The sequence below is a fragment of the Carcharhinus amblyrhynchos genome, chromosome 34, assembly GCF_965287045.1.
Source record: "Carcharhinus amblyrhynchos chromosome 34, sCarAmb.v2.hapA, whole genome shotgun sequence".
Classification (NCBI taxonomy): Eukaryota; Metazoa; Chordata; class Chondrichthyes; order Carcharhiniformes; family Carcharhinidae; genus Carcharhinus; species Carcharhinus amblyrhynchos.
Genome location: NC_137357.1, coordinates 9,849,514 through 9,865,567, shown reverse-complemented (window position 1 = coordinate 9,865,567; position 16,054 = coordinate 9,849,514). Strand labels below are relative to the sequence as shown.

General features: G+C 44.7%; 1 protein-coding gene across 2 annotated transcripts in view; it reads left to right on the top strand.

Moving 5' to 3' along the window:
* LOC145361330 (pleckstrin homology domain-containing family A member 2-like) overlaps positions 1–16,054 on the top strand; it is a 131,931-nt gene that overhangs the window by 103,356 nt on the left and 12,521 nt on the right. For both annotated transcript variants that reach the window (XM_080216991.1, XM_080216990.1), the window contains 4 exons: positions 4,085–4,234; positions 4,682–4,750; positions 7,036–7,100; positions 7,262–7,325. In XM_080216991.1, the coding sequence (XP_080073117.1) occupies positions 4,085–4,234; positions 4,682–4,750; positions 7,036–7,100; positions 7,262–7,325 (348 nt within the window). The remainder of the gene's footprint in view (positions 1–4,084; positions 4,235–4,681; positions 4,751–7,035; positions 7,101–7,261; positions 7,326–16,054) is intronic.

Here is a 16,054-nt window from a genome sequence, read left to right as displayed (position 1 = left end):
ATTGCACTGCACAACCTGCCTGGGTTTCTTCAACAGTATCTCCCAAAGGTCCAAACCCCACCACCAAGAAGGACAAGATTGACTAGCAATGCAAGGGAACCATCTGCAAGTTTCCCTTCAATGACACACCTCCCAGGCTTGAAACTATAATGCTATGCTTCACTGTCACTAGGTCAAAATCTTAGAACTCCTTTCCTAGCAGCACTGTGGGTGCACCTACACCACTTGGCGTGTAGATGTCCAAGAAGGAGGCTCACCAGCACCTTCCCAAAGACAGCTGGGGATGGGCAACAAATGTTGCCCTAGCCAACGATGCCCATATGCTGTGAATGAATAAATAAAAAAGACAAGTTGGAAAGTCAAATCTGGGACCCTCTGGCCTGCAGAGCTTATGGACACCATAAGAACATAAGAAATAGGAGCAGGAGTAGGCCATCTAGCCCCTCGAGCCTGCCCCGCCATTCAGTAAGATCATGGCTGATCTGAAGTGGATCAGTTCCACTTTCCCGCCCTCTCCCCATAACCCTTAATCCCCTCTCTTATCAAAAACCTATCAACCCGCGTCTTAAAAATATTTAGCGAGGCAGCCTCCACCACTTCAACGGGCAGAGAATTCCAGAGATTCACCACCCTTTGAGTGAAGAAGTTCCTCCTCAACTCCATTCTAAACCGCCCCCCCCTTTATCCTGAGGCTGTGCCCTTGAGTCCTGCTGTCCTTTCTGAGCGGGAAGAGCCTCTCCACCTCTATCCTATCCATCCCATTCAACATCTTATACGTCTCAATGAGATCTCCCCTCATTCTTCTAAACTCTAATGAGTACAAGCCTAGTTTATTCAGCCTCTCCTCACAGTTCAACCCCCCCAACTCCGGAATCAGCCTAGTAAACCTCCTCTGCACTCCCTCCAAGGCCAAAATATCCTTGCGTAAGTGCGGCGACCAAAACTGCACACAGTACTCCAGCTGCGGCCTCACCAGTGCCCTATACATCTGCAGCAAGACCTCCTACTTTTATATTCAATCCCCCTCGCTATGAAGGCCAGCATCCCATTCGCCTTCCTGACCACCTGCTGCACCTGCAGGCTGAGTTTTTGCGACTCATGCACAAGGACCCCGACCCACATGCTAACATGTGGCTGGGAAGCGTCCATGGGGCAGAGTGCAGGTATCGAGAGAGTTTTATGGTACATTCCTTGTACTGCGGTGAGGCTTGACGCTGCAGGGTACAGATTGAGGGTGCTGGCATCACCGCCCGGGCAACTGCTGATATCAGCGGCACAGTTGTCTGGCCTAGCAATGTAAAAACCACACCGCCTTCCTGTACAGGTGGGATGAGAAACCATCAATTGCGTGCTTGAATTGGAAGCTGTGACGTCTTAGAGTTTGACAGTGACACTGCTGAGAAAGAGTGCAAAAGAAGAAAGACTTGTAATCCTGGGTGTCTTTCTCAACGTCAGAATGTGGCAAAGAACTTTACAGCCACTGAAGAACTTCTGAAGCAGAGTCACTGTTGTCAAGATGGCAGCCGTTTTGTAGATTTGGGGCAAATTCAGACAAATGAGGTTAGGTTAGATGGGCTCTTCGGTTAGCATGGACTAGTTTGATTCCACAAACAGATATATGTTTGAGTGACGTTAACAAGGGATAAATACTGATTGGGACACCATCCTCGTTCTTCTTTGAAATGTTGTGGGGACCTTAGATGTCCGCCAGGGAAGGCAGCAGAGCCTGAAATGATGTTGCAACTGAAGGACTGCATCTTCAAACTGTGCAGCAGTCCCTCAGTGCTGCACTGGGTTGTCAGCCTGACTTCTGTGCTCAAGTGCTGAACCCAGAGTCTCCTGACCAGCTGACAATACAGATAAAAGTGGGCAAACCCAATTCTGGATTTTCACTCCCGAGTGAGGAGCCCAGACTCCGCGAATCAGACCCAAGATAAACATTCGCTGAAGTTTGTATTTTTGTTCTACGGAGGGGGTGGGGGGAGGGAGGAGTCAGCCAGCCACCCCTAGGAAACAATGTGGAGGCAGCCGAACTTCATCCTGGATATTATAAAAAAGAATAAAAAATTAAATTGCACTCTGGCCTTGACCCCTCCCCCAGTACACTCAATGCCAACTTATGCCCCCACCCCTCTTCCCCCATGGCCTCTGCAAACCTGTCTTGCCAGCATATGCTCCTCAACCCAACCCTCATGGCCCCTCATGCCTGCCATGCTAACAGTCTCAACCCATGACCTCCCCCCCCTCAACTGTCCCCATGGCCCTTTATAGCCCTGATACCAACTAGTGCCAAGTCATGCCAACCCATCCCACCACACCAACTCCATTTGCCTGTACACCTTCCTGTGTCCCTCACCCCACACAGATCTCAGGAGTCATGGAGAGATGGAAGAAAGCAAACTTCTAAGTCTCTATTCCGTTGCAGACTTAACTATATTTTCTTAAACATACGCATTGATAAAAGCATATTCAAGTTCCTTCAACTGCCCACTTACTAATTTCTTATAAAAACAAACATTTCCTACAAGTACTTAAATCCTTCGAAAAACAAACATGTCCTTTGAGTACTTAATCCCTTATGAAAACTAACACTGTATTCACAGCTCGCGTTCAGACAATTAATCATTTTAACAGACCCGCTGTAGTGATAATGATAGTCCTAAAATAGATTATGTCAACAACCATGTATTTAATTGCAACATCGATTACTTTTCAACTGGTGCCACAATTGATTGTTTTCTTTCAAAATGTGTCAGGAAGCGGGTTCAAATGACTTGATAGTTTGACAGTTCCACACAACATATCGTTTTATCCACAGTAATGTCGACTGTGGCCAATCCCAAAGGTGTACCTGAACCTCTCCAATGAAGTACCCTAACCTCTCCAAAAGGTACCTGATCTCTCTGAAAAACTCTGGGAGCTTTTGACCTTTTTCTCAAAAGTCTAATGTCCACGGGTTATACTTCAGGAACCAAAGTGCTCAGAGATGAGTCAGCTCTTGTCTCTGTGAACTGAGAGTGTGTGAAATACTAGGTATTCTGGTGATCATAGTGAGGATGGGTAGGATATTAAGATAGGCACAAAGAACAATACATCACAGGAACCCTTCAGCCCACCAAGCCTGCGCCAATATGCAGTTTCTATCCTTCTGTTCACGTCCTGTCATGTGTCCACCAAGATACACCTTGAACGTTGCTAACATGTCTGCTTCCACCACCTCCGTAGGCAGTGCATTCCAGGCACCCACCGTCCTCTGTGCAAAAAACTTTGCCCACAGGTCTACCCTAAACCTGCCATTTCTCACCTTAAACCTGTGCCCACTTGTATTTGAGCGTTTCAGAGAAAAAAGCCTTTGGTTATCCATCCTAAGCTTTAGGCATTTTGGATTTCTTTTACACACAGGACTGACACTCAATTGTTTGAGTCAATTTATTCTCATTTCTTTTCCAAATTCTCATCCCTTTTCCAAACACCATTATTCACATCAGTGGATTTATAATGGCAGTGTGATCCGATAGAAATTATTAACTCACCACAGGAGAGACCATTCTGGCAGCATTTCAGCCTCACAAAGTCCTCCTAATAGAAAAGGCCATGCACACACTCATACAATACGTGGTACATGGAAATCAAATGCATAACTTAATAAATATCTACAACCATTCATTCACCATGCTCACAAAGCAAACGCAGCGTTTCACCTTCCCGTTTTAACGACAACAATTTTCGTCTCTTTAGTGGCTTTCGCACAGCAAAATGTCCCAAGTCGCTTAACAATGAGAAATTTTGACACTAGGCCACTGAAGGCAATGTTAGGACAAGTGACCAAAAACTTGCTCAAAGAGGTAGTTTTTAAGGAATGTCTTAAGGAGGAAAGAAGTAAAGACTTCCCTTTTTATAGGACTTTTCAGGAACATTGGATGCATCAAAACACTTTGTAGTCAATCAAGTGCAACAAATGTACGTTTAGCAAATGCGCACAAACAGCAATGTGATAGTGACCAAATTACCTTGTGATTAAGGGTGTGTTTCAGGGTTGTCTATGACAAGGAGCTCAGTGTCTTCCCTTTGCTTTGCTCTGAAGGTGAACGGGGACGAACGTCCAGAAACTGCTGAATCCGCCACACACACTGTTTTGAAGCGTTCCTTAAGTCACGTTCCAGTGTCTGGAAACAAGCAAACGTTAGGACCTCAGGTTTTGAAGAGTGGCTTCTGTGTGAAACAAGGCATTGTGGTGAGTGCTTTTGCAAGGATAAATGTCATAGTTTGCTTCCATCCTCTCATAATGTGGAACCACTTGAACTTTTGGTACCTTGTGCATTTGACTACCATTGACCCCAAACTCAGTAGTTTGGTAGAGGTGGGCCCAATATGCCCTGGCGTTTTGAGCAAGGGAGACATGCATTCTGGGGCATGTTGGCTCATCTACTAACTGCCTGATAGGTGTTGTCCTCAACACTGCTGCCACTTTGAACCAGCATCAAAGGTTTCACTGAAATGATGTCCAATGCCAATATTTCAGCTTGAGTTTCTCCGCAATGATCAACACATTAATGATAGAATGGGCAAGCTGACTCACATTTCTAGTTCAATGCTGTGTGTTCTCAGTCATCCTTTGTTTCTAATATTCCTGTGCACCATGCCGTCAGTCAACTCATAGACTCTTAATTAAATGTTGCAGAGAAAAAACTGGAAGAGGAGATACTTCACGCTGGATGAAAACTTTTTCAGTTACTTCAAGTGTGAATTGGTAAGTCGAAGTTGGGTGATGTTTATAATACAAGACCATTTCTACTGCTGCCAAAGTGCACCGTTAGGTTTTACTTCAGTTTCAGTCATGATTGCTTTCTCAAGTTCTAATCAGATGTGCCATCAAAGAGAATGCAACTCAGGTACCATGTGAAATATTGATATGAGTACATCAGGCTCTCAAACTGCACTATATTGTGTTATCACAGAGATCTGTGCACGTCAACTCACCTTGTGAACAAGCATGGAGGCCCACTTTTTATTTTTCTCTGCTCTTCATTCCGTGAATTGCAAATGTCATGGCAACACAATAAACCATGTTCTGCATTGCTCTTAGTCCCACGATTAGTCAAGTGCTCTCAGCTTCCAGTTGGAGATTTAGCCAAAGGATTGGAGTTGGTTGCATTGTTCCTTCAGTCAATGAACCTGGCGACATTCAGTGAATGGACACTTGGGAGAGCTACAGGAGGGCTGGCAGTACTCAAGAAACATCCCAGCGGGATCTGCTCCATTTTCCAGAAGGAAAGAGTTAGCTCACATGATCCCACTGAATGGGCAAACAGACGAGGTAGCTAAGTGACCTCCTCCTGTTCTAATGTTCTAGGGCAGCACGGTGGCACAATGGTTAGCATGGTGGCACAGTGGTTAGCACTGCTGCCTCACAGTGCCAGGGAACTCAGGTTCGATTCCTGGCTCGGGTCACTGTCTGTGTGAAGTTTGCACGTTCTCCCCGTGTCTACATGGCTTTCCTCCGGGTGCTGTGATGTCCTCTCACAGTCTGAAAGACGTGCTGGTTAGGTGCACTGGCCATGCTAAATTCCCCCTTAGTGTACCCGAACAGGCGCCCGGAAGTGTGGCGACTAGGGGACTTTCACAGTAACTTCACTGCAGTGTTAATGTAAGCCTTACTTATGACATCAATAGATAAGCTTTAACTTTAAACTTTCGTGAAGATGGAAGAGAAAAACACACAATGAGTGGAACTGGTAAGATTGAGAACAGCAGCAAGGAACTGTTCTTGAGGGTTGCTGTGAGAGAGCCAAATACAAAACCAAATGGTTGATGCTTGGCTGGTCTCTTGCACCTCAACTTATTCAACTTCCTGGAAAGCCACCTCAGCTTCCCCCTAACATCATTACTGCCTGTACCATTCTATATCATCAGCACTCACTGAAGCAAAAATCTGTAACAATTAAATATCAACATAAAGGGACACAATGAATCATTTTAATTCTTTGCAACTCTTTCTGCCAGTGTTAAAGGACAATCCCTCTGGAAATCACCCCTCTGTAAAGCACTTGTGATTTCAGAAAAGGTTTTATGAGTAATGTGCACAGATAGTCATATTTCAGCAGTTGTACTTTTCGTAACAGCATCATGCCATGAGAAAGAGGAAGAGTCTTATCCACCTGATGAAATTAGTTCCTGAAAGCATTCTTTTAGGCTTCACACTCCGCCTGACTGAAACTGAAATATAAATAGTTTTACAGTGTGTATTCAAAAATAGAACCCGTGGCTTGGTTCGTCAAGGACTTCCATTAATTAAGGATTTTTTTCATGAATTCTAGACAAGACATTAGTCATTTTGATTTTATCTTTTCATTCTTTAGTCCTCCCGATATTGCGAATTTCGGCAGATTTTCTTCCCAAAAGGAAAACAGTGAACCAGATGAGTTTTACCAATAATTGGCAATGGCTTCATGGTCATCGGTAGATTCTTAATTCCAGATATTTTTTATTGAATTCAAGTTGCATCATCTGCCATGGAGGGATTTCAAACCCGGGTCATTAGCTAAGTTTCTAGATTAATGGTCTAGCAATAATACCATTCGGCCATCGCCTTTACCTGTCTTTGTTACATTCAAACCATCACTCAAACCTGTCTCCAATCCATTCTGTCTACATTTCCCACTGCCTTGGAAAAACAGCCAGTATAATCAAGGACCCCCATGGACCCGGACATTATCTCTTGCACCTTCTTCCATTGGGAAAAAGGTATAAAAGTCTGAGGTCACGTTATAACCGACTCAAGAGCAGCGTCTTCCCTGCCCCCATCAGACTTCTGAATGTGCCGACCTTGCACTATGTTGATCTTTCTCTACACCCTAGCTGTGACTGTAACACTACATCCTACACTCTCTCGTTCCTGTCCCTATGTACGGTTTACTTTGTCTGTATAGCGCGCAAGAAATAGTACATTTCACTGTATTCTCATGCATGTGGCAATTAGAAATCAAATCAAAAACATTCAGAACTGATTGTGTGATTTAAATAATGCCTTTTCAGGAAAAAGAACCGATTCGAGCAGTTCCGCTGAAGGATATACAGAGAGCCCAAAACTGCAGCTGCAGGTAAACAAAGTTACTTGTTGGAAAATCTCTATAAATTAATTTTATCCAGACAATGACATTATTCCAGGACTCAATATTTTCTGGCTTTGTTGTGACTGAATTAAAATGCGCGATCTCACCTTTTCATCTGAACTTATTTTGTCTTTTTTTTTCCCCTTCAGTCAAGCACTGATGAGAGATAATTTGTTTGAAATAGTCACAACGTCTCGAATTTTCTACATTCAGGTAAATCTTCCAAAAAGTATTACACTACCTGGGCACCTGTGTGCATTTGTCTCTGACTGAGACCAATGGAAAACACAACGGTTGGAATTTTACCAGTGCTCCAGCCCCGATTCCGATGAGGCTCGGAGAACGGCAGTGTCCGTTGGCTTCGGGCGGGATTGTACGAACCTCGGGCAGACATGCCAGTAAAATTCTGCCCAATGTATTTAAAACAAGAAAAACTGTACAGGCGCGAACTCAGAGTATTGAGCAATCAAGCTGAAGGTGATCAGTGCTCTTTTGAGCAAAGTTTGGGGTCAGCTTCTTTGATCATTTCTAACACCTGCCCGCAAGGTGAAAGGATCCATGCTCTGACTGACGGCACCAAAAAAACTCACAGCCACACCCCACTGCGATCTGTGATCAGAGAATCGTAGCAGGTCACAGCACAGAAGGAAGTCACTTGACACATCCATTGTGCTTGTGCTGTGAACAGCCTTTGAATCTATTTTGTTACAATCACCGGAATTCTATTGTCCCACCCACGACGGGAATCGGAGCGGGCGAGGGGCAGACAACGGAAAGGTCTGTTGACCTCAGGCGGGATTTTACGGTTTCGGGATGAGTGAGGTTGTAAAACGCCGCCCAGTATGTCAAGTTGTTTGTGATGCGCAGTTGAAAGTTATTGAAAGGATGAAAACAATTTCATCCAACACTGGATGGTCCCTCACTTCGCTTGTATACAAGGGGGGGTGGGGTGAGGTGAGGATGTATGAAAAAAAATTCAAACGAGCAAGAAAACAGGAGAGTTTCAGACTCATTTCCTGCGCAAGTACAATTGGGGGAGGCAAAAATCCAGGAGCAAGCTTCTCACCTCCCACCCGATCTTACCCCCTCATCTCACTGAAGGTTGGGCGGGATGAGGCCGGAAAGTCACACCTAAAAGATAGGAACTAAAGGAGGCCATTTGGCCCTTTGAGCCTGCTCCGCCATTCATCGCGATCATGGATGATTATCTCAATCACGGCCAAAGCCTTTTGAATGTCCCTTTTTTTCAGCTGAACAGTAGTCTTATCGCTTAAGGCACTAGCTCAAGAAAAGCAGTTGATCCATTCACAAGTTTAAAGAGGGTTAGATGCACTCCGTAGTATGTACTTAATCGGCCAGATCAAATTCATTTCCTGCTGCCAACTTCTATTGAATCCTTGAGTTTGTTGCTGAACAAGTCAAGTTTATTTATTAGTCACAAGTAAAGCTATCATTAACACTGCAATGAAGTTACTGTGAAATTCCCCTAGTTGCCACACTCCGGCACTTGTTTGGGTCAATGCATCCTGACCAGCACGTCTTTCAGACTGTGGGAGGAAACCGGAGCACCCAGAGGAAACCCACACAGGCAGGGGGAGAACAGACAGTGACCCAAGCCGGGAATCAGGTCCCTAGCACTGGGAAGCAGCAGTGCTAACCACTGTGCTACCGTGCTGTCCCAATGAGACCAAGGTACTGAAAATCTCTGTGATTTCCTCCTTGCAGCTACTGAGATCTTGATGTCAGCAACTTGGAGCACAACAGAAAAAAAACAGGACTCATCAACCCCTACAGTTGCCCAGTTATCCTGCACACCCGTTCTCAATCTTAGACCCACCTGATCATTGCAGAGTGGAGCCAGGCTGGCCTGGTTCCAGCCTGCTGACCTTGCAGGCCTGGAACCAGTCCCAAATGGGCTTCTCAGCCAACTCCCTGCCTCCAGAAATGATTGACAGAGACACAGAACCGTCACTTGAAAAGGAGCGACATGACTCATCTCCTCAGAAAATCCCTCAGAACTTTCTGGTCCATTCCCCAAACTTTGGCATCATTGGTGAATTCCCCACCACAACAACGGCGACACCAGACTGCCTGAACTCTTCAACAGAGTGGTGCTGTTCAAACAAGTGCCAAGATCTAATGCTATCCTGCTCCCCCCAACTAGGCAGATTGAGCATGATCCAAGATGTCTGTGTGGAATTTGCACATTCTCCCCATGCCTGCATGGGTTTCCTCCCACAATCCAAAGGTGAGCAAATCAGGTTGATTGGTCATGCTAAATTGCCCCTTAGTGTCTTGGGATGCGTAGGTTTAGCAGATAAATATATAGAGATACGGGGATAGGGCCTGGATGGGATTGTTGGCAGTGCAGACTCGATGGGCTGAATGGTCTCTTTCTGCACTGCAGGGTTTCTATGATTTTATGAAGTATACTACACGCTGGCTCAAAGACACTGAGGGACAGAAGGCAGAATGACTACAGGCTGTGTGCACGATATAGTGACTATATGATCAACTCCCATCAGCTGTTCAGCAGCACATTGGAGATAGTAGGGCAATTTAACCCCTTGAACCTGCTCCATCATTCAATGAGATTGTGGTCTAATCCATGTACTATATTACTTTGGCTCCAATATTTCCTCACAGTATGTTGGCTGGTACAACCATTACTGTTGGTGTCCCTTCCCCATTGTGATTCCCTCCCTGAAAGAAACCGGGGTGAAATATATATATATTTTAAATTAATGTCACAAGTAAGCTTACATTAAAACTGCAATGAAGTTACTGTGAAAATCTCCTAATTGCCACACAGAGAGAATTTAGCATGGCCAATCCATTTCACCATAGTTTGAGGATAATGCTTCTCCTCATCTTTTAGAACTGAGATTAGGAGAAATTTCTTCACCCAGAGGGTGGAAAATGTGTGGAATTCATCACCACCAAATGTAGTTGAGGCCAAAACGTGACCTGATTTCAAGAAGAAATTAGGTACAGCTGTTGGGGTTTAAGGGAGCAAGAGATATGGGAGGAAAGGAAGAATCGGGATATTGAATTCAATGATCAGCCATGATCAAAATGAATGACAATGCAGGCTCAAAGAGCCAAATGGCCTACTCATGCTTTTAGTTTCTGGGAGGAAACCCACGCAGAGATCGTGCAGACTCCTCACAGACAGTGACCCAAGCTGGGAATCGAACCCGGGTCCTTGGTGCTGTGTGGCAGCAATGCTAATCACTGTGCCATCGTGCCACCCTTTGTATGGCAATCTAAAAGTGAACCATTATCTCCAAAACACCCCCTGGAGCTTGGGGAGCACTAGATAATCTCAAGTTAGCTCCTGGAGGCCCATGAAACCCAAGACCCATACAGACTCCAACACCATCTACGTAACTGAATGTGACTCCGACACAGTGAAATCCAGTGCTCCAAAACTACAGTACACATCACCAAAGTCAGAAGACCCTTGATTTCCTGTCCCCACCCAGGGACCATTATCAAATTACCCCCAAACAGTGTTGCGTTCTTGTGTGCACAACACACAGGCTATCCTGTATATTTCTTTCAAAGTACCCCAGAATTCAGTGGTCTCCTAAAATAAATCCATAAATATATTCCCAAAGCCTTCAGCAAAATCTATTCCATAAAACAAATTTGCTTCTCCAACATGAAAGTTAATGGTTACCATTGGGGCCTGTCCTCATTCCTCATCTCTTTCACTACGTGGCCCCATTTCAAGATAAATTGTGCTGTTGTTAAATAATATGCATTGAATTGCAACTTAACTTGATAATATAGAATACAGCAAAATAATGGTAATGAAAGTGGCAATATCTCTGTGGAGAAGGTAGTCAAGAAGGCATATGGCATGCTTGCCTTCATTGGTATTGAATTTAAAAATTGGCAAGTCATGTTGACGCTTTATCGAACCTGAGTTAGGCCGCACTTGGAATATGGTGTCCAATTCTGTTCGCCAAACTAGCAGAAGGATGTGGAGGCTTTGGAGAGGGTACAGAAAAGTTTTACCAGGATCTTGCCTGGTATGGAGTGCATTAGCTGTGAGGAGAGGTTGGAGAAACTCAGTTTGTTCTCACTGGAACTGTGAGTGGTGATCAGATAGAAGTCTACAAGATTATGAGGGGCATGGACAGAGTGGAGAGTCAGAAGCTTTTTCCCAGGGTGGAGGAGTCAATTATTGGAGACATCGGTTTAAGGTGCAAGGGACAAGGTTAAAAGGAGATGTATGAGGCAAGTCTTTTACACAAAGGGCAGTGGGTGCCTGGAACTCACTGCTGGGGGAGGTAGTGGAAGCACATTCGATAGTGACTTTAAAGGGACATCTGGATAAATACATGAACAGGATGAGAATGGAGGGATACGGTCCCCGGAAGCATCGGGGGTTTTAGTTCAGTCAGGCAGCATGGTCAGTGCAGGCTTGGGGGGCCAACGGGCCTGTTCCTGGGCTGTAATTTTCTTTGTTGTTTATTCGTTCTTTGTTCTGTCTAAAGCTTCCCTTTCAAGAAGTAGGTATTCTTCAACTCTTATTCTGAGGCTTTCACTCCAAAGTGTTTCACCCTATAGGTGAGGGAGGTGCACCTGATTTTCCCTCTCATGCTCAATGGTACTGAGCACAGAAATGTCAGGATGACCTCGGGTGGCTGTTAAAGAAATTAGCAGTAACTTTAGCACCTTCTATGTCCACAGCTCATCCCCAAATGCCAAGCAAATGCAGCCAAGAAGACCAGATGTTGTGATAGAAGCAAATTCAGCAGCCAACTTTTGCAAAGTTCCACTTAGAGCAAATGAACAAATGGTCATTATACCTCTCCTTGCTCTTAGTTAAGGGGTGATTGTTGACTGGGGCACTGAGAAAGCTCCCTTACTCTTTAAGTGCTATACTGTGCTCCACACTATATGCAGCACAGAAACAGACCATGCTATCTAACTGGGACATGTTGATGGTTGTGCTGCATATAAGCTTCCAACTGTCCTTTTTCATTCAACCCCATCAGTATAACCTTTTATTCCTTTCTCCTTCAAACTTCCTTGTTGAAGTTGTACAAGACATTGGTAAGGCCACACTTGGAATCCTGTGTGCAATTCTGGTCACCCTATTATAGAAAGAATATTATTAAACTAGAAAGAGTGCAGAAAAGATTTACTAGGAAGCTGCTGGAATCCTTGATGGATTGTGTTATAAGGAGAGGCTGGATAGACTGGGACTTTATTTCTCTCTGGAGCGTTGGAGGCTGAGGGGTGATCTTATAGAGGGCTATAAAATACTGAGGGGCATAGTCAAGGTAGATAGTCAACATCTTTTCCCAAAGGTAGGGGAGTCTAAAACTAGAGGGCAGAGGTTTAAGATGAGAGGAGGGAGATCCAAAAATTTCAGAGGAGCAATTTTTTCACACAGAGGATGGTGAGTGTCTGGAACGAGCTGCCAGAGGTAGTAGTAGAGGCGAGTACAATTTTATCTTTTAAAAAGCATTGAGACAGTTATATGGTTAAGATGGGTATTGAGGGATATGGGCCAAATGCGGGCATTTGGAATGAGCTTAGGAGTTTAAAAAAAAGGGTGGCATGGACAAGTTGGGCCGAAGGGCCTGTTTCCATGCTGTAAACCTCTGTGACTCTATGCGTATCTAGCTTTCCCTTCGATGCGTCCATGCTATTGACCTCAATGGTTCACTATGGTAGCCAGTTCCACACTCTTACCACTCTCTTGCGAGCTGTCCCCAGCACACACACTAATTCTTTTATTCCCGTTCTATGTTTTGAAAAGTCTATTCTATCTCTTATAACAATGCTCTTCCCTGCTGCCATCAGTTATGAATAGACCTATCTTATATTAAGCTGAACTTTCTCTACACCCTAGCTATGCCTGCAACATTATATTCCACACCCTCTTCTTTCCTTCTCAATGAATGGTATGCATTGCCTGTACAGCGCACAGGAAACAATACTTTTCACTGTATACTAAAATGGGACAATACTCAATTTATTCAAATCTCTGGGTGAATATCTTTCCCCTGGGTTTCCCTACTGGATTTATGAGTGACTCTGTTACATTGGTTGCCCTGTAAGTGGAAGCATCCTCTTTCTTCTTGTGCCTGTTATAATCTTAAAGGCTTCTATCAAGTCAGCCCTCAAGAGCTCTGGCCTGTTTTCTGAATGACACAGTGGGATTGCTTGCATCCACCTGACGAGGCATCCAATCCAAGATCTAAATTTTTGCATCTCCAAGAGAACAGCACTGACTTGAAGCTGCACTGTCATGTTTGTGTTCCAGAAGCACGAAAACCAACTGAAAATATCTTTGGTAGATATTTGGCAGTGAGAGAGAGAGATCACGTCTCCACTCTGCTTGATATGAGAATCTGCTGCTTTGTCACTATGACATTGGTAACAGAAGACCATCACAAAGCACAACAGCATCATGTGGTGGTAGAGTAGCAAAATTGCAAGAAATCATGCCACAAATCTGCCCTTGTGCTGTACATCCTTCTGCTGCCACTGGGTTGCACTGTTGTACAATGAAATGAGGAAGTTGGATTTTATCAAGAGGGGTTTCCACATGCATATTAACGCTGAAGATTATTTTTGGGAATTACTAGTTGATCTTCCTTGATGAAAAATGATCTCTCTCAATCAACAGTGGGACAGTGGTTCACACTGCTGCCTCACAGCCATGATGTGGAGATGCTGGTGTTGGACTGGGATGGGCACAGTAAGAAGTCTCACACAGCAGGTTAAAGTCCAACAGGTTTATTTGGGAGCACAAACCTTCGGAGTTTCGCTCCTTCTTCAGGTGAGTGAGGAGTTTTATATATATACCTTGTTTGTGAATGCAACTCCTCACTCACCTGAAGAAGGAGCGACACTCCAAAAGCTTGTACTACCAAATAAGCCTGTTGGACTTTCACCTGGTGTTGTGAGACTTCTTATTGTGCCTCATAGCTCCAGGGACCCAGGTTCAATTCCCGGCTCAGGTCACTGTCTGTGCAGTTTGCATGTTCTCCCTGTGTCTGCATAGATTTCTTCTGGGTGCTCCGGTTTCCTCCCACAGTCCAAGGGTTGTGCTGGTTAGGTGCATTGGCCATGCTAAATTCTCGAACAGGCGCCAGAATGTGGTGACAAGGGGGTTTTCACAATAGCTTCATTGCAAAGTTTATTTATTAGTCACAAGTTGGCTTACGTTAACACTTCAGTGAAGTGTTAACATAAGCCTACTTATGACATTAATAAATAAACTTGAAACTTAAAATAGATTGTCATTTTTCTCTTAATGATATCATAAAATAAATCCAAATGCCTGAAGCAAAAATGACTGCCAATAAAAATCCTCCAAAGTAGATGATGACCATAGTTACTGAAATTTGGGACAATCCTGTTAACCATAGAAGCCATGTTTTACCCCACTAAGTGCCTCTGATGGTCTTTTGCATGTCCCAGAGTATTTCGTCATGGAAGAATGCATCACTTTTGTCTCTCTCGCTCTTCCTTATTCCATTTTTCTTCAAAGAACAAAGAAAGTTACAGCACAGGAACAGGCCCTTCAGCCTTTCAAGCCTGCACGGATCATGCTACCCGACTGAACTAAACCCCCCCTGCCCTTCTGGGGACCATATCCCTCTATTCCCATCCTATTCATATATTTGCCAAGACGCCCCTTAAAAGCCACTATCGTATCTGCTTCCCCTGGCAGCGAGTTCCAGGCACCCACCACCCTCTGTGTAAAGAAAAACTTGCCTCATACATCTCCTTTAAACCTTGCCCCTTACCCCTTAAATCTATGCCCCTTTGGAATTGACTCTTCCAGCTGAGGAAAAAGCTTCTGACTATTCACTCTGTCCATGCCCCTCATAATCTTGTAGACTTCTATCAGGTCGCCCCTCAACTTCCATCGTTCCAGTGAGAACGAACCAAGTTTCTCTGACCTCTCCTCATATTTAATGCCCTCTCTACCAGGCAACATCCTGGTAAATCTTTTCTGTACCCTCTCCAAAGCGTCCACATCCTTCTGGTAGTGTGTTCAATTGTGGTCTCTATTTTTTTGGGTGAGAACTGGTGGATGTCCTGGTCAGGACTGGAGCCACCAATGGCTGGGTGCTTTTGTGGTGGGGGTTGCAGGGAATGATTTTTGGTGGTCCATCCTTTTTCCCAGACATTTCATTAAATTAGATTCAAATAACGCTAGGGACCTGGATTCGATTCCAGCCTCAGGTCACTGTCTGCGTGGAGTCTGCACATTCTCCCCATGTCTGCGTGGGTTTTCTCCGGGTGCTCAGGTTTCCTCCCACAGTCCAAATATGTGCGAATTAGGTGGATTGGCCATACTAAATTGCCCCTTAGTGTCAGAGGGATTAGCAGGGTGGATGTGTGGGGTTGCGGGAGTGGGGCCTGGGAGGGATTGTGGTCGGTGCAGACTCGATAGGCCCAATGGCCTCCTTCTGCACTGTGGGTATACTATGAGTCTATGAAATAAAACAGAGAGAAAATAAGGAAGCAAAACCTGGGAAGCAAGATCTCTTGCATTGAACAGTCTTCCGCGTTCAATTCTGGGCCTTAATCTACACCCTAGCCAATTATTAGAAGTCCAACATTTATCCAAAGTCAGCAGCCTTCCTGCCAGTAAAGGGAACGCCCAAAGCGATGACTTCATTCTATATCTCCGTCACCAGTCTGTCTCCAACTGCACCACAAACGCGAAGTAGCTTGCAGTTGAAGGAAGAGGCTGCCCAGATCTCAGCTGAAATGTTTGTGTCTTATCTTCAGCATGTCAGCTGTAAAAATACCAGCCCGCGGGGACTAGTTATTGTACGTACATTACGTTTTAAGTGGGCCCAGCTGTTGTCAAAACCACTGGTCCTTGCAGCACATGAGAAGCAATGGCCAGGTTGGCCAAATCTTTCCAGGAAGTTCTGCGCTACAACTGCACCATTGTA